The following is a 24,654-nucleotide window of genomic DNA, read 5'->3' as shown; positions in this document are numbered from 1 at the left end:
TTGAATTAGACTTACAAACTAAAATGCCAACGCAATGTTATTCCTGAGCCTACAGGGATTTCATTAAGATCGTTTATCCCACACACAAAAAAATCTAAATTGCATCCCTGTTTCACATAGTGGAGTATAAACTTTGTCTTTCTCTGAAAAAAAAAAAAACAATTCATGGTAAATGGACTTAGAATAGCTATGTAGTCTTGAATAATAATTAAATAGTGTTCCAGAATCTCATCCATTTGTCCTCGAGTCCAAGTGGACCTCTGTGCCCAAGTTGTTGCCGAGACATCATGATAAAACGCGATACGATACTAACGTTTGTTAGTTTGGTTTTGTTCTGTGTGTTTTCTACGTAATCCTTTTCCTTCTGGACGTTCTGAATCTTTGTTAAATCCAATGTCTTCTGGCAAAGCAGGAAAGAAGGCTACCCCAGGCTAACTCTCCCAGAGCTTGAACTTTTGACAGCATCAGATAAATAGTACTTATCCACTTTTTTTTCCCACTCAAGGTTCTCAGGCAAATCCTTCTCTAAATTCAAAGTGTGGTGGGAAATTGGATGGATGAGAAAGATATAGGTTTGGCCTTCAAGACAAAAGAGCCATTGTCTGAGCACAGCTTACTTTACAGAAGAAAAATGGGTACAGAAAAATGAGGCTAAGGAGAAACTAATCGAGAAGGAGCAGGAAGTGCTCACTGTTGATCCACTTCTTTATTCTCTAATTGGTGGCAGTTCTGCTTTGAATCACCTTAAAATTTTCCCCCGAGGCATTGCATAAGGCATCAGAGAAAGCTTTCCTCAAAACTGGGGCTTGAGTTAACAAAAACAAAATGAAAATTGCCCCAAATACAGGTTGTGTAAATACATTTTTTTATTTTTTTTGGATTGGAAAATGTTTATGAAAAAGATACCAGCAAAGCCGTCTCACAGAATTGCATTGATTACTTCAATTCAGAAAAAATGAAGCAAATCGCTCAAGACGAGTGTCTTTTAACTGCAGCAGATAACAAAAAGATCACACTTTTTCACTTTCAGGGAATATAGAACACATCTGTGGATTTCTTTTTTTTTTAATTATTCATAAAAATGGTTAAATACAGATTATAGTTCTGCTGTACTCTGCCTACTTTACCTTTTCCGTGCCAGTCTTTCTTAGCATCATGACTTAGATGGTTAAGTGCCTTTTTCATCGAATATGGGCGCACTGTCAGATAAGTGCAGACACACACCTTGCTTTGAAGCTCAAGGTCAGTTTGATAAACTGAATTTGATTTGCTGGAGTAACACACAAGATGGAGAGAGTGTGTGTGTGTGTTTCTATGCTTGTGGGGTCTGACCCTTTTGTGGGGAACAATGAGATGGGCACAATGTTTGAGACATGACTTGGGGTAGGGTAGGGGTTTCAAGGAAATGGACCAAGAAATGTATTGTGTCAAGTCAAGTCAAGTCCATTGGCATTGTGTGTGTGGGTGTTTGTTTTCCGACGATAACCTTGTTGGCCAATCAAGCAATAAAGATCTGACGGCCTCAACCAGGCATATTAGAGTGCTGCTAAATGGGGTAATCTGTATCTGAAGGACTATCCAGGTGAGGTAAGAAGATTTCGAGGTGTGTTCTGTTTATTTCACCTGAAATAGAACATTAATGTTAAAACTAAAGATTGTGTATCTTGTAATGGTCGCAACCAAGATTACTGTTAGTGTACCTTTGCTAAAATGATGGACAATTGGCACAACAAAGGCTTTACTCGTTTTGCTGCATTTTATGAAATGTGTCATATTCGTTTGGTGATGGTGTTTTTAATGTCCTTAAACAGAAGTCTGCTTATGTTTCTCAAACTTGGGAAAACAGTTTTGTGTTACAGATTTTACGTTTTTGGCCCTATTGATTTGTTCAGCATGCAGAACAAATTAGATTGGCTCAACTCAAAGTGACTTAGAGGCTGATGTCACTGTCATGAAGGCTTGTTCACGGTTCTTTAATGTCTTTTTTCGTTGGAGCGATAACAAACTTTAATAATGCCTTTTAGAAGCATAATTGTGTTGCTTTGCAATATAAACAAGACATTGGGTTTGTACTGGCAATTTCAATTGTCGCTGTTTCAGAAAGGATTAAAAATTCAATAAGTTTTGTTTTTTCCTTTGAATCTGTCAGTAAGCTTTAGTCAGGACATGGCCATTCACTGTCAAAAGTTATTTTAAGCATCGTCAGCCCAGAACACTGTTCTTAGTGTCTTATTCAGACAGCACATGCATTTTACCACTTCTAGTGTCAGCCTAGAGAAAGGATGACTCAGTAATCCTATTCATGTCTGCACCTTCATTTAGCCTTCCAAAATAAGATGCTCTCCCTTCTTCATTCAGGTCAAATGTGCTTTATATAATATTAATAATAATGATTATTATTATTATAACCACAAGTAAATTTTTGCTCAAAAAAAGGTAAACAATGGAACAGAACACATTTTATCCTGAGACATTAGACAGTACTGATAGTCCAAAACTAAACATGACTTAATAACTTGAGCTACTTAGAGCACTAAATATCAACTAAATTATTCATAAGTCAAATTCATGTTTTATTGACGTTAGAGAACAAATTCTTAATTCCTGTGGCACATTGGTTTCCCACTCTGGCAAACAATACAATTGCTAATGAAACATGAGACAGACGTGAAAGGATTGAATAGGCTGCACTGCTGGCGTTTCCGCTAATGCAGTCAAGGTTTGTCTGTCTTCTTAGACTGAGCTTAAGTTTGGAGGAAAAGCTGTTGCAGGGCTTGTTTCATGTCTCCAAAGGTCCAGCATATTCTAATTTCAAAACTTCTTCACCTACAAGTTGACTTTCTTCAGTAATAATTCCTAATCACAGCATTATATTCTGTTGGATAGGATAGCCAACTAGTGAGGGATTGCTTACAGCATGTTATTAAAACTGGAATTGGAAATCTTAACATGATAAAATATTAGCAATAGTAAAGAATGATTATGTTTGCAAATTACATGTGATGACCAATGTTGTGTTTCCAGTGATTTAACCTTTAACTGGAAAGTAGTGATATCAAAGTAGCACACCAAAAACATTTATCAATTTGACACTGGTATGGATTAGACCATCATCACTATATGAAAACTCCAGGAGGTTACTTCTGTGATGAAACATTCTTACTTACTGGAGCTGCATATTGGACAAAACAGATTTAAGATTTAACAGCTTAAACCTACAAAAACATTCATTCATCTTCTACTGCTCATCCATTTCCAGGTCACAGTGTCAACACACAGAGACAGACAGAGACCAACAACCATTCACACGCACACCCACACTCACACTCAGAAACAACGGACAATTTAGAGTCACCAGTTAACCTCAACATGCAACCTTCTTGTTGAAAGGCAACAGCGCTAACCACTCTGCTGTGCTGCCCCCTGAATACACAGCTTGAGATTTCACACATCATAGTTGAAACATGATGTATGAAATTACATGATTTTGACTTTAATATTTTATTGTTGACCTTGGAATCAATATATGACAAATTCATTTGAAATTATGGACTATTATTGTAATTACACCAAAATAATATATAGAAGAAATTTGGGTTTTTCTCCATCTTTTCTTTCACCTGCAACATTGGATGTCAGACTTCTACAGTAACAGTAGACATAAGGGCCTAGATTTGATGCTGAATCATTGCAGCTGTTTTCGATCAAGTATCAAGATCCGGAGTAGCACTGGAGAAGTATTTAATGAGCTGGCAGTGTCCTCTGGTTCACTCTCATCCAGACACTCATCACTCAGCAAAACAGCGACAGAGAGGCAAATCCAAATTCAAATAAAACCAACAAAATCACTGTATAGAAAAGAGCAAGGTCACAACATGTCATATAATCTGATCTATTTATTTTCCATCTGAATTTATTCTGTTTTTAATCTTTTAAGAAGTTACTGATCTTTGCACATTGAAAAAAATTATTTCATTTGAGTAAACACAAGTGGTAGAAGAGTAATCCAAAAAACAGACACAGTAATACAACATTTATGTACTGACAAACATGGTCTGTATCTATAGTGTGTACAGTGTCAGTGGTCTAGAGTCTAGACCTTTGCAGAGATGCGTGTATGTACTCTGTGACTGTGCTTTGAGCTAAATGCTAATGGCAGCGTATTAACATGCTCGCAGTGGCAATACTAACATGCTGATTTCACATTTTAGCATGTTAACATTTGCTAATAGAGGGTGCTCTGGGCAATATCATCAGCAAGAGCTGTGTGTGCAGGCATGGGGGCAGAAACTAACCCAAAAGCAAGAGGGCTTGAGAGGAGAGCAATGTGAAAAAGTTGATTTTGTGCTGAAACTGAAGGAATAATGAGAGGAAAACGTTCATTATCTCAAGAAGGAATTTTGCCCGTTAGCCCAAGGTTCAGATTCAGCTCCAGTGGACTGGTCACAGCTCTGGATTTTATGAAGGCTGCGAATGGTTTTAAACCAAAAATGCAGAAGTTAATTTCAGTTTTAAGATCAAATAGCTCACACTGCTAACTCGTTGTTCATGCAGCGGCTGATGAAGAAGCCCTCTAATGGCTTTTGGTGTAAAACAGTGGCAGCAGGGGCAAAACATTTTTGAGAAGGTGCAATTAACTTGGCATTTTCAAGGGTGCAACGGTACACAGAAGTCACGGTTCTGTACAAGTTTGTTACAATCTGGAAAAAAAGAAGGTAGAAAATAATATTTTGGGCCTTTTATTTTGAAAAATGTGAGCGTCCAACAATGGTTCATTGGTCATAACTTTTAGTGAAGCAGTAGTGAACAAAGAAAAGTGTACAAAAATTCGGGGTGTAACATTTTAACAAGACCACTGTTCTTTTGTATTTTTTTTTTTTTTTTTTTTTTTCATGGTTTGGGTTCAGTTTGTTTTAAACATGAGGAAGAAAAACATGAACATGTCTATTATTCCGTCTGTAATTTATATTATTTCCTTTCAGATATTCGAGAATATACTAAATCTGGGAATTAATTGTCGATTCATATAGATAAAAATAAAATAATAATAACAATTAAAAAAACACACGAGACGATACTGATCGCTGATTCTCTGCTGACGTTTCTTGATGCATATTGAATCTAATTCAAACAAATTAAAAGAGAGCCTCGGGTCACATGCTTCTCAAAGGCTCGAGCGCTGGATTCTGTTTAACCGGCGTCATTCACGTCAGGAAGTAAATAAAATAAAATAAAAACCATTGTCGAACCAAATAAATATTTAAGCAACATTTAATTACAATAGACACTGGTGATCTCTTTTCAGAGATAAAGTCCTGTGTCAACAATACTGATGAAATACTCAGGAGTAACTCTGTTTACACAGAAGTCTTCTCCAACAGAAAGGAATAGTATTTCATAGGGTTGAGCCGGATACTCGGCTGAAACGAGTATCCGGTATCGATGTAGCAGGTTTGACGAGCATGAACATCAAACGAGTTTCTCCGATTCAACATCCTGCTGGGCTGAAGGAAACTCCTCAAGGCGCCTGTGATAGGACAGAGCGCCACGCGTCATACTCCTAAAGCCACGCCCACCGGAAGATGACTCAATCAGCGGCACAATTTAAGAAACACTGTCCTGTGGTTAGTTTAAAACATTATTTCAACAAGGCAGAGGATTATTTCAACACGTTAGCTGTACTTTGAAAAACTCACATCAGTGGGTCTTTCTCACTGTCCCTTCTGTTTGCCTTCATTTTCATGGAGAAGTGATCCCCCTGAACGGCCGGATATTTACATCTACCTGATGGAGTCCCCGGTAAGATCATTTAACCTGATAGCGCTAAAAAGTTAAGATACATCCACACTACTACATCATCATTATAAAATAGCTTTTCTTAACCAAAACGTTTCCCATTTTATTGGGTTATGTGGTAAAGACCTGATTCGTAACAGAAGCGATGCTTCATGCATGTTTCTCATTCTCGCTGTTTCTTCACGTTTATTTCCCGGTCGGCTCGCTCATCTTACTTTGGTGTAATACAAATTAAGATGTAAATAAAATATATTGAGGCTTACAGTAAACATAGCAACTTCTGACCAACCCATATCAGTTTCAGCATAAAAAATTAAACTTTTGTGTGAACCACGCCCACTTCCTATTTAAGTCCCGCCCCTTACGAGTACGGATACAGATCATGTAGCTGGTTGAACAGAACACAATGGTGAACTCGCACATTAATAGTTTTTCATGCATGCCAATGTTACGAATATTATAAACATGAGGTGTGCTGTGTATGTATTATTGTAACTTGTGCAGCAGAAAGTTCATTCATTTTTTTATTTTATTTATATTATATTTAGAATTTTTTTAACAGCACATTTCTCTCAACTTTCCGTAGCCAACCAGTTTATTTTACTTTAGTTCTATGGCTGCCATAATGCTGTTTTTAATATGTGACATTGTTACATATTACAAACACACAAATGTGCATTGCACAAAAATGCAGCTCTAAAGAGTAATTTCACAGGTTTCCAGAAATGTGTTTTATCTAGTTAAAATGTCTGTTTCAAACTTTCAAACTTCAAACTATTTCACACTTTACAACTCAATTCATTGTAAATGGGATATCAGTGCATCAACACTCAAAAAGTCTGATGAAGCAGATGCTGATGTAATCAGTTTTGCAGTTATTTCATGAACTGGATGAACTGAAATTTTGACCGGATTGTCTTACTCAAACGAACAAATTATCAAACTGGGATAATATATAATCAGTTAGGTCAGAGCTGATGACAGGATATGATAAGGGGTGCTGTTTGGTCCAATGACCCCCTCATATGATATAAGTGCATGTCACCAGCTGCAGTTAGGTACTGCTTTTATAAAATTGTTATAGTTACTTCATGAATATAATTTTTTTAAGAAATATAAGGGTAGGTCCTCCTGGCTGGCTGCACATACTGCATGGTGGTTGCTATGCAACAGTGAAACAAGCTACCATACATTTTTATTTAATCACTTTGGGTTGTTTTTTTTTCCGTTTGTCTACTTGCTCTTTCATTAGTGCCAAATGTTGTTCCCATGGTGTCCATTTTTAGCTTACATTTCCAGTCTTGTTAAATACCTGCTAGCTACCACTTTTGTTTTTCTTTTTATGTTGTCCACCGTCTCAGTCAGAGAGTGATACCGTTCTGTTTGAAGAAATCCAATGTCATTGTCGTTATATATGTTTATTATATAACACCTCTGAGCCAATCAGATCTCTTGATTTATTTTTTTATGAAGGTTCATGTAAGTGCCCGACTCCAAAATTTTATGTCAGACCAAGTCTCGTGTCAAATTAGAAGTTTTGTGTCTTCTTTCAACCCATAGTATCATAGTGATCTGTGCTCTAACACAAATCGCCAGTAAAGTACTGGAGAGAGTTGCTCTCTCTATATCACACTGTTGGTTGGAGCCCCTGCAGTGAAGAAGAAAGAAGCATTGTGTGTCATTAATTTATAAAGACTGAATATTAAAGCATCCAAAATAATTCATATCCGATGCTACACTTCATCTAGAATCTAGTAACTTATTATCTTATATTATCTATAACATTGATTTCCCTCATGTATGCACTAATATTGGTAGAAAAAAGTCTGAAGCACCATTTAAACCATGTGAACCATGTTCCTGGTGCAGCTAATACAATCATGATTATCCCCTTTGTAAGTTTGAAACAGGGGAACATTTGCTCCATTTATTTTGCCTGTATTTGATAGTTGACGATGAAGCCAGGCCTGAAACTTGGGAAGGGACAGAGGAGACTGACGTGTATCTTGTTTTCAACGAGAATCAAACTGGGGACATGATTTGGCTTAAACCGCAAAACCCTGTGGACACCCAATGATGCAGCTTAATTGATGAAAGAATATTTCACTCACATTGATGTATAGACTGCAGCCTCTGGCAACAAGGGTGATGGCTCAGCAGATTAATTACCTGGCTAATTGATTTCTTTCATTATTGGATTTTTTTCCCAGGAGAGCTTTGGTGATCGGCAAAGTGTTTTTGCAGACATTTCTGTGGAAAGAGGTCACTGTGTCCAAGTCATTCAATTTGGACCAGAACCAAAGGACTATTACAACAAATGTAGAAATGCTTTGACAGCATTGTTTATTGCACACATATACCTGTACATCATAAGAATGATCTTTTCCACTTGCGCACTGTTCCATCACACACAAAAATAAAGTAGGCGTGTGCAGCCTCCATTATTTATCCTGCCTGGAGATACAGTTTACCACACACTCGCTGCCCTGTATCTATAAAACATCTCTCCGGTGCAGGCAGAACACAGACTCGCACTCACACAAGCAAACACCCACACTGTCAAATGTATTCCCAAAGTCCACTGGCAGAGTGCTGCTTGACTTCTGCGGAGTAAAGCCAGCATCCAGTGCAATGCAGTTGATTTAAGAATTCATGGCGCAGACACAAGGCACAGCAGCTTTTTCAGAACGAGGCAGCGCTCACATCCTCCGCATCCCAATGAGGAGCAGGGGCTCTGCTTCAACTCTACATCCCAACTGTAACCACAAAACACTTCAGTAACCTGGACAACCACGGCTCGCCATCACTGTCACGACTGACCAGCATGTGTGTGCGGCTGCTACGGTACAACTGCTGGTGCTGCTTTCCTGCCTCTCCCCTTAAAGCTATAACTGCCAAGGAGAATGAATTACAGGGCTATAATGAAGACTAATTAGGGGACAAATAATAGCTAAGATAATACTCAGAAGGATAATACCTGAAGGCTTTAAAGGACAAAAGTCTTGTGAACAACAAAATGTTAATTATAGTTCTTGGCAAAAAATTTGATTTGGTTAATGATCTCACATAAACACCCCATGATGCAGTAACTTTTATGAAGAATTAGGAAAAAAATCTGCCTTCGCCACGCCTAGAAACTATAGACAGGACAAGGATGGAAGAGTGAAGAAAAGCCATTGCCGTCCCGAGAAGGTGACATTTTCTGCACATTCCTACTCCGATAGGTGTACGCTAACTATTGGTGCTGCTGGTCGTGTCCTATTTCATCAGCAATGGTCCTTTCCTACTCAGGCATGGAGGCAGCAGATGCAGAGCAACAAACAGTGAACAGGTTTCAATAATCCTGAGTGGCCACATGTTTTTTAATGTCATGCCCTGCCCTGAGAGGTTTTGAAAAGATGGAGACGGTAATAAAGAAAGATTGAATGCGTAGCCGCTGTTTGAAGTCAGTAGTTTGGTGCAGGATGGATTATCACTTTGCAGTGCCCATATAACTACCGGGCCACTACTAGAGCTGTATTGCTGCTAAAAATCCCTCTAAATCCTTTACACTGCAGTGCTGTTAAATCAACCTCCAGCCCAACAGACTACTCACCTCCGAGCGCAGCTTTCATTACAAAATTCATGATGAAGCAATTCTGTGTTCTCTTCCTTCACTGGTCACGTTATCAGGGACAGACCTGCAGCCAGGGGACAGAGAATACACAAGCTGTGACTGCATGAATACCACTGTTAGGACATGCTGTTTCACTCCAGTGGGTTTTATATATACACGCTTAATGGGATGGGGGATGACAATGATAACGCTTCATTCGGACAACACAGTGACGATGGAGATTCTCATTTGGGAAAGGGCATACACACGCACCGAAAAAAAAAAAAAAAAAGTCCAATAATGTCAATATCTTCATATACTTTAAGTCACATTAATTCTCCATCCTGGGTGGTATTCATTTGCATTTTCAACCACCAAGAAAATGAACTAAACTGGGTTAAAATGGCTTTGGCCTCCACTACCACTCCATGTCCTGAGTTTTGTTAAAGGACCTGCACCTTGGATTTACAACTGCACTCCATCTTATGTGGATTTATGCTGACGTTGGCTGACTGCCTGTGATGTGTCCTTATGGAAATGAATCACAGAATTAGATAAAAGGAAAAAATAAAAGGAAGGAAGGAGCAAAGACAAGGTCAGCGATGTGCGAATGAAGACACGTTTTGTGTCAGTACATGATCCTTAGGGAGCATTACCTCACAAAATCTGGAAGCGCCTTCCGATGACAAGATAAAGCTTTCAAAGATCTGCTTTCCTACCATGTTTTACAGTGTATCTGTGGCTCTTATATGCAAGTTTACAACTTGGGATTTATAGTGACTCGGGACTGCTCAAAAATCAATTTATAACTTAAGGTGAATATTGCCGTGTTTCTATGACATTGCTGCTGGGGCTTAGTGCCTGCAGTGCTTAATAGTGAGTTTAGAGACTTCATGTTAAGGAGTTAATACGTATCTTATGATATCATTCAGCTTTTAATAAGTCGGTGATATTTCACCGGGAGTTGCCAAAAAAAAAGAAACTTAATTTTACTCTTTCTCCCAGAAAAACAGTTTTACTGCATTTTAGCATTTTCCTTCTGCAAAACAGAAATTTGAAGCTTGAAGCTTTCATGTATATATATATATATATATATATATATATATATGTGTGTGTGTGTGTGTGTGTGTGTCATTTTCATTCGCTCCAAAATCGAATCTGCACCAGCCGTCTTCAGTCCTCAAATCATTTCCTGGTTCCCTTCCTCTCCATCACCAGCATCATCATCGCCATCCTCCTCATCATCTGCAGCAGCATCACTTTCCCCTCACATGAACCCCTTTATACTATCAACTCGCTGCTTCTGGCGCGGTGCAGCATTTCGGTGCAGTCTCAATGCTGTTAAACGTATTTCTGGAATACCGCCAGAGCTCTGCATGCACAATCACTGTATTCACAAGTCAAAACGTTACACGTACAATTGGCTGGATTTCTTTTCTTTGAAGAAACAAACAACAACAAAAAAAAAAAAAAAAACGAAACATTTTTGATCAGCGTCGGCGTCTTTCACCAAGTGCACCAACCATCTCCATCCTGTCCCGTACAGTAAAGCATCGCTTATCTTAGGTCTGTTGGAGCATCGTTTACCTTGTTTCAGATCCTCCTCCAAGTCCTCTATCCCTTAGCAAAGAAAAAAACAAAAACAGAGAGAGCCTCGTCACAAGGCTACAACCGCCTTTATTTTCCGCCTTCTGCGGCAGGGAGAGAAAAGACAAGTTGTGCGTCTGAAGGGAAGGAAAGGTTTGGCTCTCAGCTTGCAGACATGCCGGTTGTGTCAGAGTCGGGCTGCAGCGGCGGAGGAAGAGGCTGTATTCCCTGCAGGAGGAGATGAGAGCATGCAGAGGGAGAGAGGGGGGGGGAGGGATCACATCAATGTAACATCACCCCGGTGGAGCCTCTTTTTTAGTTTGCAAACGTTCACCAGCCACCAAATTCAACATTTTCAAAAAGTAGTCCAGCGGCTCCCAGCGTGCACATATAGGTGACAACTTAGTATTTATATCAAAGGACGATGTGCAGTATTAAATGAGAATCTTACAGGCATGTATTTGTTTATATTAACGTGTTTTTGTTTGTTTGTTTGTTTTAATTACATGTAATGCGAAGATTTAAAGGATCCTGATTTGATATTTTCACCTGCAGAACAGGTTGCCAGTATAATAATATGTAGCCTATTGTTGTAGTGTTTGTGTTAGCAAACAGTTACAGGCGCAGAGAGAAGCAAGTGTTCATTTGGAGTCATGTTTCCAGAGCCTAATTTTCACTCTCTTGTTAACTCTGGCTTGGTCTCCACCACCAGCTGATAAAATGAATCCACCTGTGTGTCTGTTTGTTGCTGACCTGGTTGGTTTAGCAGTACATCCTGCCATTGGCTGTTTTGGAAACAAGACAAGTGTTTTATAAAATTTGCATTTCATTTGTTTCTTCCATTCCTCTGCTTGTTTCTGGCGGTTCTTACTTATTTCCATACACAGCTCCATTAAAAGTGGTTCTTTTGTCAGTCAGGGAATAATGTAAAGTACAAATACCTCTTTGAAAGCCCATCACCTCCAAATTGCCTTGAAAACCCCCTTTCTAAAATCTGAAGTGACAATCAAGGCTCAAAAGCTGTTAGCCAGAGTGATTATAAGAGGGAGTGCAGGTTTCTCGCAGATAATCAGACCTTTAATATATTTCAAAACCTTTTTATCCATACTGCAGCTGCAAGGGTGTAACTGTAATGCAAAATCTCAAGATTCCCTCAAAAATATATTTTTTGGCCTGATAGAAAAGTCTCAGCTGAGGCTACAGCTCTACAAAATCAGTAATAGTGTTAGCTGACTCTTTCACCCGAATGGATGTTAGTAAAAACTCCCAGATTCTTATAACTATAGTAAATGTTGGGGGGTTGTAAGTGTGCCTATTGATTTCCCTGCAGCTATACATACGTTTTTGGAGCCCTTCCTTTGGTTTCCCACAACAATAAATGGCCGAAAAGACATCCGATCATGAAGTGTTATAACAACTAATTGACACTGCTAAAAGCAATCAAAACTACGATTGAAATCAAATGTTGAAGCTGTAACTGACGAATGACAACAAGGGACCAAAAAAGTAAAAACAAAAACAAAAACAACGACAACAACAACAAAAAAAACCTGATAAGCTATTACCATATCAAGGTGTTTTTGCCAACGACATGGTGCTGTGGTTAGCAAACAATGACCTACTTACAAAGCAAGCACAAACAGAGTAAGCAGATGGAGGGCAAACATGCAGGACAAAGACAATGAACCTCACCTTGTGTGTGATACTGTACTGGACCTATAGCACAAAAATAAACCCACTCTAGCTTCAACATAGTAACATTGTTACACTTCACACAGAGAGTGAGGCAGACAGGTTGAGGAAGAGCACACACAGGGGAGCTTAGACTGCTCCATCCTCCATCAATTAATCCAGACATGGGACGCTGTGTCCAGTCAGCATCCGCTGGGACAAGCATCCATCACCTTGTTTATAGCCTAGAAGGCTTCAAAACAACAGCAGCATGCATGCTCTCTCTCACACACACACACACACATACATCCACACATTGTTGTCGTCTAACTGTCCACCAACATGACTGTCATATATATATATATATATATTTTTTTTTTTATTTTTTTTTTAATCTATCCATGTGATTTGCAATTTACTCTCTTAGTTTGAAGGTAACAAGTTTTCATTCTGGACCAATATCCACTTTTGAAAAGTCTAACCTGATATCTAGCACCAATGTTGCGTTAAAATAGGCCAAAGCTTTTACACAAGGCATTTTCTATGAATGTAAACTTCTGTTATTTTGACATTTCACTTTGGGTTTCTGCAGAGACTTCACACTTTGAATATCACAATATGCAAACAGCTAGGTGGTAATCCGAGACCCTGTACTGTGCTCTCTCTTTGTGAAGTGTGATTTATGCATTTTATTTTTCTTTGATAATTTTAATTTGTTCTCAGTATTCTGCATGTTAGCGTGTGGTTTGTGTCCAAGTAATGACTCACCATGAGTATGTGCCAAAATAGAAAAAAGTTACCAATCTATGCTGTCATAGCATAACAGCAGTTAACTGAAGAGACTCTGACTACAATAATGGTGTTGCAGCCTGCAAAACACACAAAGTATTTTAATGAATGCTATTTGACGACCACATTAGCATTTTATACCAAAATATGTATGGCAGAGCCCCACAGGGACTGCGTGCCATTCCAAAAAGGGCAAATTAACATAGCAGGGCTGTCAAATGAAAAACACTGTGGGGCTGATTTTCTTCTTCTGATCAAGGTATTTCTGTTAGGTGCACAGTGAGAGACATGAGCGCCACAAACAAAGTTAAGATCACCGGTGACAATGTACACAGTTCTACTTAGTTCAGTAATTCAAGACAAGCCATAGAAGTAACTTCATTTCACTAACATCCTCACATAGACAGTGTTGAAGTTTAGCATGTATTATGTCACTGTGCATGGTTGGCATGCTAACACTTTGTAACTGGCCTTAAAAAGAAAGCACAAAAGCTCTGTTTTTAGCATCAGCCAAATGGTGTGCTGACTGACGGACTGAGTGAACTATTAAAACATTATGATAAGCACCATCCTCCACACATTTTCTATAAAAAAATTGAAAATACAGGAACAACAGCATATATGATGAATTAAATCATTTAATACCTCATAAAGCAGTCATTATAAAGACCAGAAGTCTGTCCATCCATCTTCTACCACTTTTCCGTTTCTAGGGGTGTTGGAGCCAATTCTAGCTCACACTGGGTGAGGGCGGGGTAAACCCTGGACAGGTCACCAGTCCATCACAGGGCCAACACACAGAGACAGACAGAGACCACCAACCACTCACATTTAGACCTATGGACAGTTTAAAGTCACCAGTTAACCCAAACATGATGTCTTTGGATGGTGGGAGGAAACTGGAGACCGGAGAAACTGCAAACTCCACAGAGAAAGGCCCCAGGCTGGGAGCCGAACCCACGGCATTCTTATTGTGGGGCAGCAGCACTACGCCGCTGTGCTGCCCTAAAGACCAGAGGTCTTTTATCCAAATCACTGTACTCTATGTTAAAGTCTAATTAGTGCAACAGAAGAATTTTTGGAGGGCCATCATGGAACTATTTCCCCACATCTGAACTTGCGAAGCTGTTGCAGGGAGGACAAAGAGGAAGAGCTGATGTTGAAGTAGGGCGCAGTATTGAATGCTGAACTTCTGCCTTTAGTCATAGCTGCAGTCAAATGAAAGGTGTATTATGTCACAAGACACAAACTTAATGCTGCTGTGCTATTTCTTTCTTGAGTTCTATTTCTTGAGGCAGAATGGAGCAAAAAGGCAGCAATTCAGGTGTCTGCAAATCCTCTCACTCGCCTTTGAGAGCATCCATTCAGGGTTACCTACTATTGGTAGCATTACATAAAACCTATTTGCTGTATTGATATTTATGCTATCTGTGTACTATTATTTTCAGCAACTTCCCAGATAATGTTTGTACCATATCTGCACTATATGTATTAATTATTATATTTTATCATATGTTAAGCACATGTTTGTGGCGCTGATGAATAACGAAGGCCAGCAGTAACCCTCCCTTATGGCCCCTATACCCCCTCTGACTCCTGATTTATCAACGACTGAAGGCATGTAGTGGTTTACATAACGCTGCATAGCTCTTTCTTTGTCATATAAAGTGCAAAGCCAGCAGAATGAGATTGCATGAGTTATATGAGTTTGTATTATATAATACACATAAAAATTCTAGCTAAAGAACGTATATTTGGAAACAGACTAACCTTTACTAAATGGGATTAATGCAGTGACAGTATTCACTAAATCTGACCCTGATAGAGTCTGATTAGTTGGAGCCAAAGGATTTTCTATTTTTACTTCCCATACGTACTCAATGCACATCTGCTCTTGTAACATTTAGAAATTCCTGCGATGTTTGCGTTGAAGTTGGAAGCAGCAATCCAGAAGTAATAACAGGCAAAGCAATTATTGTTGCATTGTCTTTTCCAGAGAGGTTGTTTGTAAAAATGTGCTGGTTTTGTTCTTACATATGGCAGAGCCACAACCAAACATTTTTTGTTCGTTTTTTCATTAAATGAATTGAAAAACAAACAAATCTAATTTAACTAGATCCAGTGGTTATGCCGCTGGGTCTAAGGTATTTTTAAGTATCAGTCAATTCATCACTTATAAACTTCAGCTTTTTGCCAACACAGTTAACTGGTTACACTGTAAATTGCTTACTATGTTTATTATTTTACTTTGGCATATTTGTCATTTTTTTTTTTTTTTTTTTTTTTTTACATTATTATGTTGATTACAAATTGTGTTTAGGTGCCTCCCCTGCAGATGAATCCTGGATTCATCACTGGATGCTGCAGGCTTGGTAGCCATTGCTCGTTGTGTCTACAAAGGAATGTCTTTGAAACAAAACTAGTGGGGTTAAAATAATCGCACACAATAGAATAAAAATCAAAATAACTATTTTGGTGATGCACTTCAGTGTATGAACTGCTGAGTAGTCTATTCTAAACCATGAGTGCCTGCTGACCCATCAGAATTTACACGTTTCATGTTTTTCATGTTTAAGTATTAACCAAAGGGGAAATAATATGTTCCAGGAGACATGAAGATTTTTGTATGTTGGAGATAGGTCAGCTGTGGGAAGAAATTATTGCTGAGATTTTACATCTGTAATAGGAGGTTCTTTGATAAACCTTTATGACATCCCTGCTCTCGCCCTATCCCCCTGCAGACTCAAGCAAGTTTCCACATAGTTACTGTCCCAAAATAGCACATCTTTCCACATCAAATTCATCCTCTCCTGCCTGTTATTAAACATAGCTACAACGATCTGCATGATGATGAAGACATCATCTGCATGATGATGCTCACATCTTTGGAAAAAAAAAAAAAAAAAAAAACAGAACCAAATTTTGTGATGCATTTATGAATTCATGTGGTGTCATGTTTTGTAATAAGAGCTGCAGTGCTCTGTTAATTCAACCCTTTTTGACAGTGCCTGTCTGACCTCTGTGAATGAAACTCCCCTTTGAATCTGTGCATTGGGAGGTGAACAAGATGTGATGTGCCTGAGATGTGACTTTCCCTTTAACACAGAGGCATGGTATTTATATTTTAATGTGCAGATTGCAATATTCACCATTCCACATCTCATTTCTTCCCAAATTTATTCCAGTGCTTTTAAGCTTTAACATCGCCAACAATTTCCTCCACACCGTAGTGGGTCATATTCATCCGTCTGAAGGGCACAGTGGCCTCTGTCAGGCTATTCTGTGAAGTCAGAGGGGAGGAGTTGTTAGCGTTGGATATTAGTCTGCTGTCCATCATTCCTGCTGCACTCTGAGATCCCCAGAGACAGTGAAAGAGGGAAAGTAGGAGGCAAAGGGAAGAAAAGATAGAGTAAGAGGAGGAGGAGGGATTGCATGTAATTGTGTGTGTGTGTGTGTGTGTGTGTCCATCAACCCGTAGAGGACCTCTGAAATCCCAGACAGAGGGAGGTGTACACTGCTGCAATGCGTAAAGGCATCGCAGCTTCACGGTTTCATGCAGTGGGAGGACTGACTGACTTGAAAGGCTGAAAGACTTGTTGAGGGTATATAGCCTGTATATCATACAGAACAGCAGATTATCTAGATGCCTTTAAAGACTTTTCAGATTTATCTTTCATCTCCTAACAACCACAGGTGTGTGTGTCAGTGTGTGGTGCAGAGCCACAGGAGAGTTGGCACAAATAAAACTAAATATCCATCACCCAGGCACAGCGGAAGGACCTGAATATAATCGGGGTGTTGGTCACTTCTATAATGTTCTATTTAAAAGTGAATAATCTGATATAAAAGACTCACTTGCATATGTTTAATCTAACTGAAATCTGCTCCATCTTTAGCTTCACTGGTCCTGCCTCCTCTGTGTTAGTCCTTGATCTGCCCATAATTTATTTAAATAAAACTTAATTCCATTGCTTCCTCAGATTCCTTCGTTTGCTCCTTCCATCACAGCTGCTAATTTAACTGCAGTCCTCTTCCAATACAACTGGATTCTATAAGTTAAGACATGGGTTATTTCTCACTTTAAAAGAAAGTGAAGACAAACCAGAGTGTTGAATACTACTATATTCATTTTGCTCTGCTTTCAGTTTCTAAGGATACATTCCCAGTTTCACAGTGACCAATTTAAGAAAACTGCGATATGTAACATATGTACATATGATACATATATTGAAAACAGATGGCAGGAGAAGGTTATTTATATCAACGTGTGAGAGTTATTTTTCTGGCTAATTAACCTTCACCCTGAGAAAAAAAATAGGCAGAAAATACATATCTGCTCTTAGACACACTTATAAAACTATGTTTTGGAGGCAATCAATATTCTTAAATCTGTTGATATAAATTTTCCAAAACATTGTAATGAAGTGTCCATACAGCACAGTTGAAACCAGTTGCTAGTGCAATATTACAAAAAAGGCCAGTATTGAGAACTATTAGTGCAGCAACTAAAAAGCTAATATCCTACTCCAATTTTCTATCCTGGAGCAAATGCACACACACAAAAAAGAAATGTAAATCTGAATAAATATGTGGAACCCTTTATGTAGAGTCTCACTTATAACATTACAATGAATGCTGTCCTTTGTGTCGTGGCTACTTAAAAAAAAAAGAAGCTTTGCAAATTCATAATTTGTGGTCCTTTATTGTTGTATAGAAGACAGAACATTTTAAATGAGATCTTCTTGTGCCTGCGGAATAAATGGCAACATAATCTCCAAAGAAGCTATTCTTTCTGTGTAGTCATTTATTCTCATTTAGATGCTCTTAAACCTGGAAAATTTAACAATATTGCAAAATATGTTCATGTGGAGACAGCCATAATCCATCAAGAGCAATTTGTGCTAGATTAGATTTAGTTTTTTCACAACACATTTAGACCAGCCATTCATGTAGATTGAACTACATATTTTTCCATTTATAAATAACTTTCATTGTACAAGCGATATCATGTTTTTTCTTTCCATGCCACAGCAATACAATTTGTCCGCAGGATTCTTTTATGGGTGCGCATTTTGTCCCATGTATTTGAATATACCTGGGCCAATAGAGATGAGTTTGCATTATATCCTTGCAATAATAATGAGAACCATTATCACTCCACAACTGGCCACTGCCCATACACACAGTTGTCCTCCCAAATGTTTACCTAGGAATGAGTTGATGTTATTATCTTTTAAAATGTTTAATCCAAACGTAATCTATAGATTGACTCCTCCTTTAATTACTCATGCATATAATCATTGCTGGACTCACAATGTTTTAATTCAGGTGTGACATCAGAGCAGGACATATTGTGGTGTCAAGAGATCATTTCCTCCCTGAGGTCCAACAGCACAATGAAGGAGTGGTGAAGGAAGCAGCTCAGTGTGACAACTGGAAACACTCCAGTGTGAGGAGACAATGCTGGCTTGTGTGTAAAAGATAGAGGATGACATAAACAAGTGAAAGACTTTGAGGTTACAGCATATGCTTAACTGGATTTCCTCACTTGCCCTTGATAAGTGGAACAAAAGGAAATGGAGGCTGCAGCTTGGGGACACTCTCGCAGCATGGCTACAGTGCAGCAGGTGTATGAGAACAGTAACCATTGTGCCGTCTGTCAGTTGAATACATGACTGGGGTGGGAAGTTTGTGTCCTCACTGTGCCATCGTGGCCCAGTAGCTGTCCACATCCTTCGACTGCAGCATGTGAGGAGTGCGAATCCTCTTGCTGCCTCTACATCTTCCCCTGTACCTGTCTGAAATAGGAATAAAATGCTGCAGGAGGCTGGGCCCCCCACTCGCCTCTACAAAAACACTTGGAAAGCATCCAGAGTGGAGCGCATCATGTCCTAGAAAGCTAGTGCAGTAGAACTGTCACGGAGCAATGCAGTGAAGAGAAGAACGTGACAGGACGGTGGGAGCTGGATTAACGCCTACTACAAAACCAAATATCAGCATAAAGGTAGTGCAGCAGAGAGCAATAGTAGAGATTTGGATTTCTCGGGGCAGATTGTAGACACATCTCAATAAAACCTATAACTAAGTATTTAGCTCTGCAATAGTGTTATGCAGCTCTGCCCTAGTAACTGTAATGGGGTCAGGGGAAGCTACTTCGACTGAAAACAAAATAACCTTGTCTTCTATGCTTGTCTGAAGAAGGACTCGAGAATTTTAAGAAAGTTATTGTGGTCAAACTGTTGTCAGGCAGCAGAGGGGAATGCCCTTGGATGCAACTCTAATAACATACTCTGTTGCAATTTTAGTTGGACACAATAAAATAGAGACACAGAGTGAAAATTAGATGAGTATGTGGCTCACAACCATTAATGACTCGCCACTTCAGCTCATCAGATTTAAGCAGCTCAAATGACAATATCTGAGGATGTGTCAAGAATTTAAAATGACAGTGGGGTCAGAGTGAGCTCACATGCTGCTGTGAATGCTGACATTAGCATATTGTTATGTATTGATACTCCCTATTCAGCTGCGTCCCCTCCCAAAGAGAAACAAAAGAAGCACAAATAGAAGTAAAGTCTCATCTTTAACTGAGGAGACAAAGTGCACTGGAGGCAGATTCTTGCAGGGCACCTCTGGCAGGTTCTGCCCTTCGGGTAAATGTCAGAAAGCAAATCTCTATGTCTGGATTACTGTATGCTATTGAATACATAGGGTGCTGAACAGTGGAAGGCTTTGCATATTTTTTTTTTCACAGAGTAAAATATTGTACATATTGATATTTGAACAAGGTTTCTCTACAGTCAAACTGTTCGATTGAGTTTGAGCTTGGCACCCGCCGAATCCAAGTCTTTTCATGGCTCTATGGTGGACACAAATCCGACTGGACTTCAAAGCTTGTTTGCGCCTGTGTTAAAGGCACACCTGAAGTGCCCAAACTGATATCGTTTGAATCGAAGTCAGAGTAGAAAACCTGGACTGACTGCAGAGCTGAACATACTTCTGAGTAAGGTGAGAAGAGAAAACATGATGATGAAGAAGAGCCAGAATGGAGAGCGATGCATGAGATATGAAATTTACCACCCCCAGCTTTTAGAGAGCCTACTTCACAGTGTGTGTGTGTGTGTGTGTGTGTGTGTCTGTGTCATCTGTCTTTATACTTTCATGCATATGTATATGTGTATACATGTGTGCACTTTTATCAGCATTGGCTCATCGAAGAAACAGCCAACAAGCACGATAAAGCGCATAAACAAGACAAAGGCGAGTTTGTTTGTGTGTGTATTTATCTGTGAAGTCATATTAATTAATAGCTGAGAGTATTTGGCTGAAAACGGTGTTCCTTAAATTAGAAAACCCTCTGATGTCCAACTTGGCTGGGCAAACCAGTCACATTAGCACACATGTTCCTCAGAGTCACAATAATAATAATAATAATAATAATAATAATAATGTGCTAAATATCTTTCTAGAGTTCTTTCTGAAGCAGTGAGAGCTTCAAAGTGTGATTAATGAAAAGATTAATCCATCAATCGCTTTACTGTTTCATTAACGGTGAATTTTCACACTGAAGGAGACTCTGCATCAGCAATATAGGGAACTGGAGCAGGTGTCCCTTTGTGAGTGTGTGTGTGTGCTGATTAAAGCAGGTCTTGGTGCAGTGATCAATACTCCATGGGTCATAGTTAGTAGTTTTATGAGCCAGTCATCCTATTAACTTTTATTTTACGTCACCCCCCCACCCCCAAACACATACAAGAACACAGCTACACACATGCATCCATCCCATTGGTGATTATATTGTGCTGACTGAGCAGCCTTACAGTAAGCACCCATGGCTCATGTCCAGTGAGAAAGGGTGTGCCTGCGTGAGTGTGTGCGCGTGTGTGCGTGTGTGTGTCTGCCTCTGGTTGGATTGGACTGCTGGAAAAGTCTCCTTTATACACTGCAAGTATATTGGACACAGTTAAAACAGGAAGAAAAAAGAGTGTATTGCGATCATGGCTTAGATTTTCTGTAAAATACAGGCTCACACACACACACACACACACACACACACACATACATATTTGACATGCCACCCAGTACCTCTCTCTGCGTCTCCTTTGAAACTGTTAAATTACTTCCTTCTTCTTCTACTCGAAGAACAGCACAAATCAGTGTGTATTGATTATTTTCTGTCTTGTCCTCGAGAGGCACGTGCACACACACACACACACACACACAAATTGCTGATGAAGCCTGCTTTCCAGCGCAGTGGAAATCTGTGAATACATTATGTAGTATATGCACACACAGGGGCCATGCATATTTGATGGGTATAAAAGGGTAAGGCTGAGGGAGTTCTGTCGGCTCTGCCAACTCTCACAGCCTGCACACTTTCTAGCATACAAAACTACACATGCTCATTCAGAATAGCAGAAAGACTTTTAATTATAAACAGCACAGGGAAAATATTACTACTGAATTAGAGGAAAACCGTATTTACAGCAGAACAGGTGGCAGCCATTGCATCTACCAATCATCCATCACAGGCACAAAAAAAAATCCTTTTGTCCACAATTTTATTATTCATATGCTGCTAATTTCCCTTTGCTCTCATTCAAAGTTTCATCCTCACATATCTGCAACTACAGCTGAGTAGGAATTATTGTCACATTTAGAGGCATTCAGTGAGTATCTATGCCGAAAGCGTTTCTCTCGATCTGAATAACTGTGTTTGCTCCGACTGAAAACGCCCATACAGCCGCTCTCTGCTTAACATGTGACTTTGCAGATATGATATGTGTCCTTGAAAGAGACCTTGGCTTGCATTGCAGTCATGATGATGGCAATGAAATAAGCTTTTTGGCTATGCTGCTGCCCCTCAGTGGACAACATAGAAAAGTGCAAAGAATTTTTTACATGGTATGTTTGGTCATGCAGGGAATTCCCAGAGTTACTATGTATAATAACAGTCTGAGTTGTAAATCATTTATGAATATTTTTTCCTCATTAAATGATGAAGAAACTCCACTCTGCAATGAATACAATACTCTGAATGATTGAGAATCAGAGAAGTGACATAAGTGACAATGCCAGAGAAGTGAAAGTCTGAATTAAACATAATGCTAATTTCAACTCAGTTTCATATCTTCATAACCAACCCAGTGATGTTCTCACTCTTGTCCTACACCTTTGAAGCAAAAACAACCCACAGAAAAACAAATAGTCTGTCAGAGGACATTCATATTTTATTGACTTATATATATATATATATATATATAGTGTTTATATATATATATATATATATATATATATATAGTGTTAAAGACTCACATGAAGAAAAACTGCATTCTTCTTGACTGGCTGACATAGACTGACTGACTGACATAGACTCAATTGTCTTTACCAGATTTAATATTCCTCCCTGGAGGATCACATTTCTTTGTCCATCTAATTGATTCAATAAAATGAGTGAGGCAGTCACAGTTGTGCTATGTAGGGTCACTGGATCTGCTAGTCACCTCTGAAAATGCTTGAAAGTGTCAGAGAGCATATAAAATATATTCATATTTATACAGTACATATGATAAAAAGGAAATAAGGATAAACACTATCATATCAACCAGCCCCAGCATCATCATCCTTCCACTCTACTTAAGGCAGTGTAACATAATTGTTCCTCCTGGTGTTTTTCAGGTGAATATGATGATGAAAAAGAGACAGAGACACCAAATCTCCCAAGAAAAACAAGAGAAAGAGACAATTTGAACTTCCAGTATTGGCTGCTCCTTTAAGTGAGTCTTTTTGGGGTTTATCTTCAGCAGGGACATGCTAACTCAAGAATGGTGATTAAAAAAAGAGAGACAGCATGACCAGTAAAAGGTCTAAAAAGGTCACGCTGAGCAGGAGTAACAAGATGCTCACTGCACCCAAATCTGGTTAGGAGAAAAAACTAATTCTGGGATATTCTTTATCCTGCTGCAACATTCAGTTGTGTGTGTGTGTGTGTGTGTGTGTGAGAGAGAGAGAGAGAGAGAGAGAGAGAGAAAGAAATGTCTTCTTTGTATCCTGCATCACATGACAATTATACAGCAGGGAGGGCCGCTTAGAGCTGTTGAGGAGTTTCTTCTTGCTTTTGTTCTCAGGATTAGTGACACATAGTAACAGTATATATTTTTGGATCTTATTTTATACAAGTTACAAAAAGTAAAATAAATTTGTTATTATCTAAGTACAAATATGAAGCAAATATTTAGAGAAGTTGTTTCTGAGCCTTATCAGCGTAGACTCACTGTTGTTATGATCCATGTTTCTTTGTTTGTTTTTTTTTATCAAAACACGTAAGAATAGCTTATTATCATTTGGAAGGGTTGAGGGTTAGGGTTGCATGCCATTCAAACTCGTTATACTTGTCAGTCTATTCATCAGTTGATGGACTACTGGGGTCTAACCCCAATGTTATCATTGTGTAATGAACATGAATTATCAAAGGGAAAAAACAAAAACACAAAACCATATCATTTCAGATTGTAATACTGTAGATGTGTCTTTATGAACTGCCACTAAATTCGTTCCTTATGTTTACGAATGTAAATGTTGTCATACAATCTAAATAACTTAACAGGGCTTGTAGTTTACAATAACTGAGCATGTCAGCAGGCAGCAGACAGTTGGCAGTAGTCTTGTGATGCTGTGTGATAGTTAAAAGTAAAGGCTCTGACAAAAGACTATCTCTCCTCCCATCACACATGCACTCACACACGCCCAGGAATAAATAGCAGTCTTTTATGACTATGAGGATAGGAAACATTTGGACACACACCAAAATATACAGGACACCCCACCCATCTCTGTTCACCTCCACACACACTTAACTATTGGTCTGTCAACAGTCTCCTCTTTCTTTCTTTCTCAGCACCAGCCTCAAACGAATAGTAACTTTAAGTTAATTCTTTCACGACACTTCTTTTTTTTCTTAACACAAACACAAGCCCAAACCTCCTCCATCCAGCCACCTCTCAGGACTCCAAACCACCATGAAGCTGTCAGTTCTTATCAAACCCAAGTCATGTTTTTGGGGGGAAGTAGCCCTGCAATGCAGCACAGTTATAAAATAGCAGCAGGCATCATGGGGGCCTAAACTGACACAAAATGCTCCTACTTCTACCACTGCTTTGTGGCTACATTGTGAAACTCCTTTTCAGCCTGGATTAATGTGTTTCTCTGTGACAGAT

The 24,654-nt window shown here is 39.0% G+C and overlaps 1 protein-coding gene across 1 annotated transcript in view; it reads right to left on the bottom strand.

Annotated features, from left to right (window-relative positions):
• cplx2a (complexin 2a) overlaps window positions 1–24,654 on the bottom strand; it is a 37,887-nt gene that overhangs the window by 8,481 nt on the left and 4,752 nt on the right. Inside the window, exons 2-3 of the mRNA XM_029499081.1 lie at window positions 10,979–11,206; window positions 9,392–9,476 (exon numbers count right to left, since the gene is read on the bottom strand). Of these exons, the coding sequence (XP_029354941.1) occupies window positions 9,392–9,422 (31 nt within the window). The 5' untranslated portion in view covers window positions 9,423–9,476; window positions 10,979–11,206. The remainder of the gene's footprint in view (window positions 1–9,391; window positions 9,477–10,978; window positions 11,207–24,654) is intronic.

This window comes from Echeneis naucrates, chromosome 1, assembly GCF_900963305.1.
Source record: "Echeneis naucrates chromosome 1, fEcheNa1.1, whole genome shotgun sequence".
Lineage (NCBI taxonomy): Eukaryota > Metazoa > Chordata > Actinopteri > Carangiformes > Echeneidae > Echeneis > Echeneis naucrates.
Note: the sequence above shows the minus strand (reverse complement) of the source record. Positions and strands in the feature narration are given on the sequence as shown.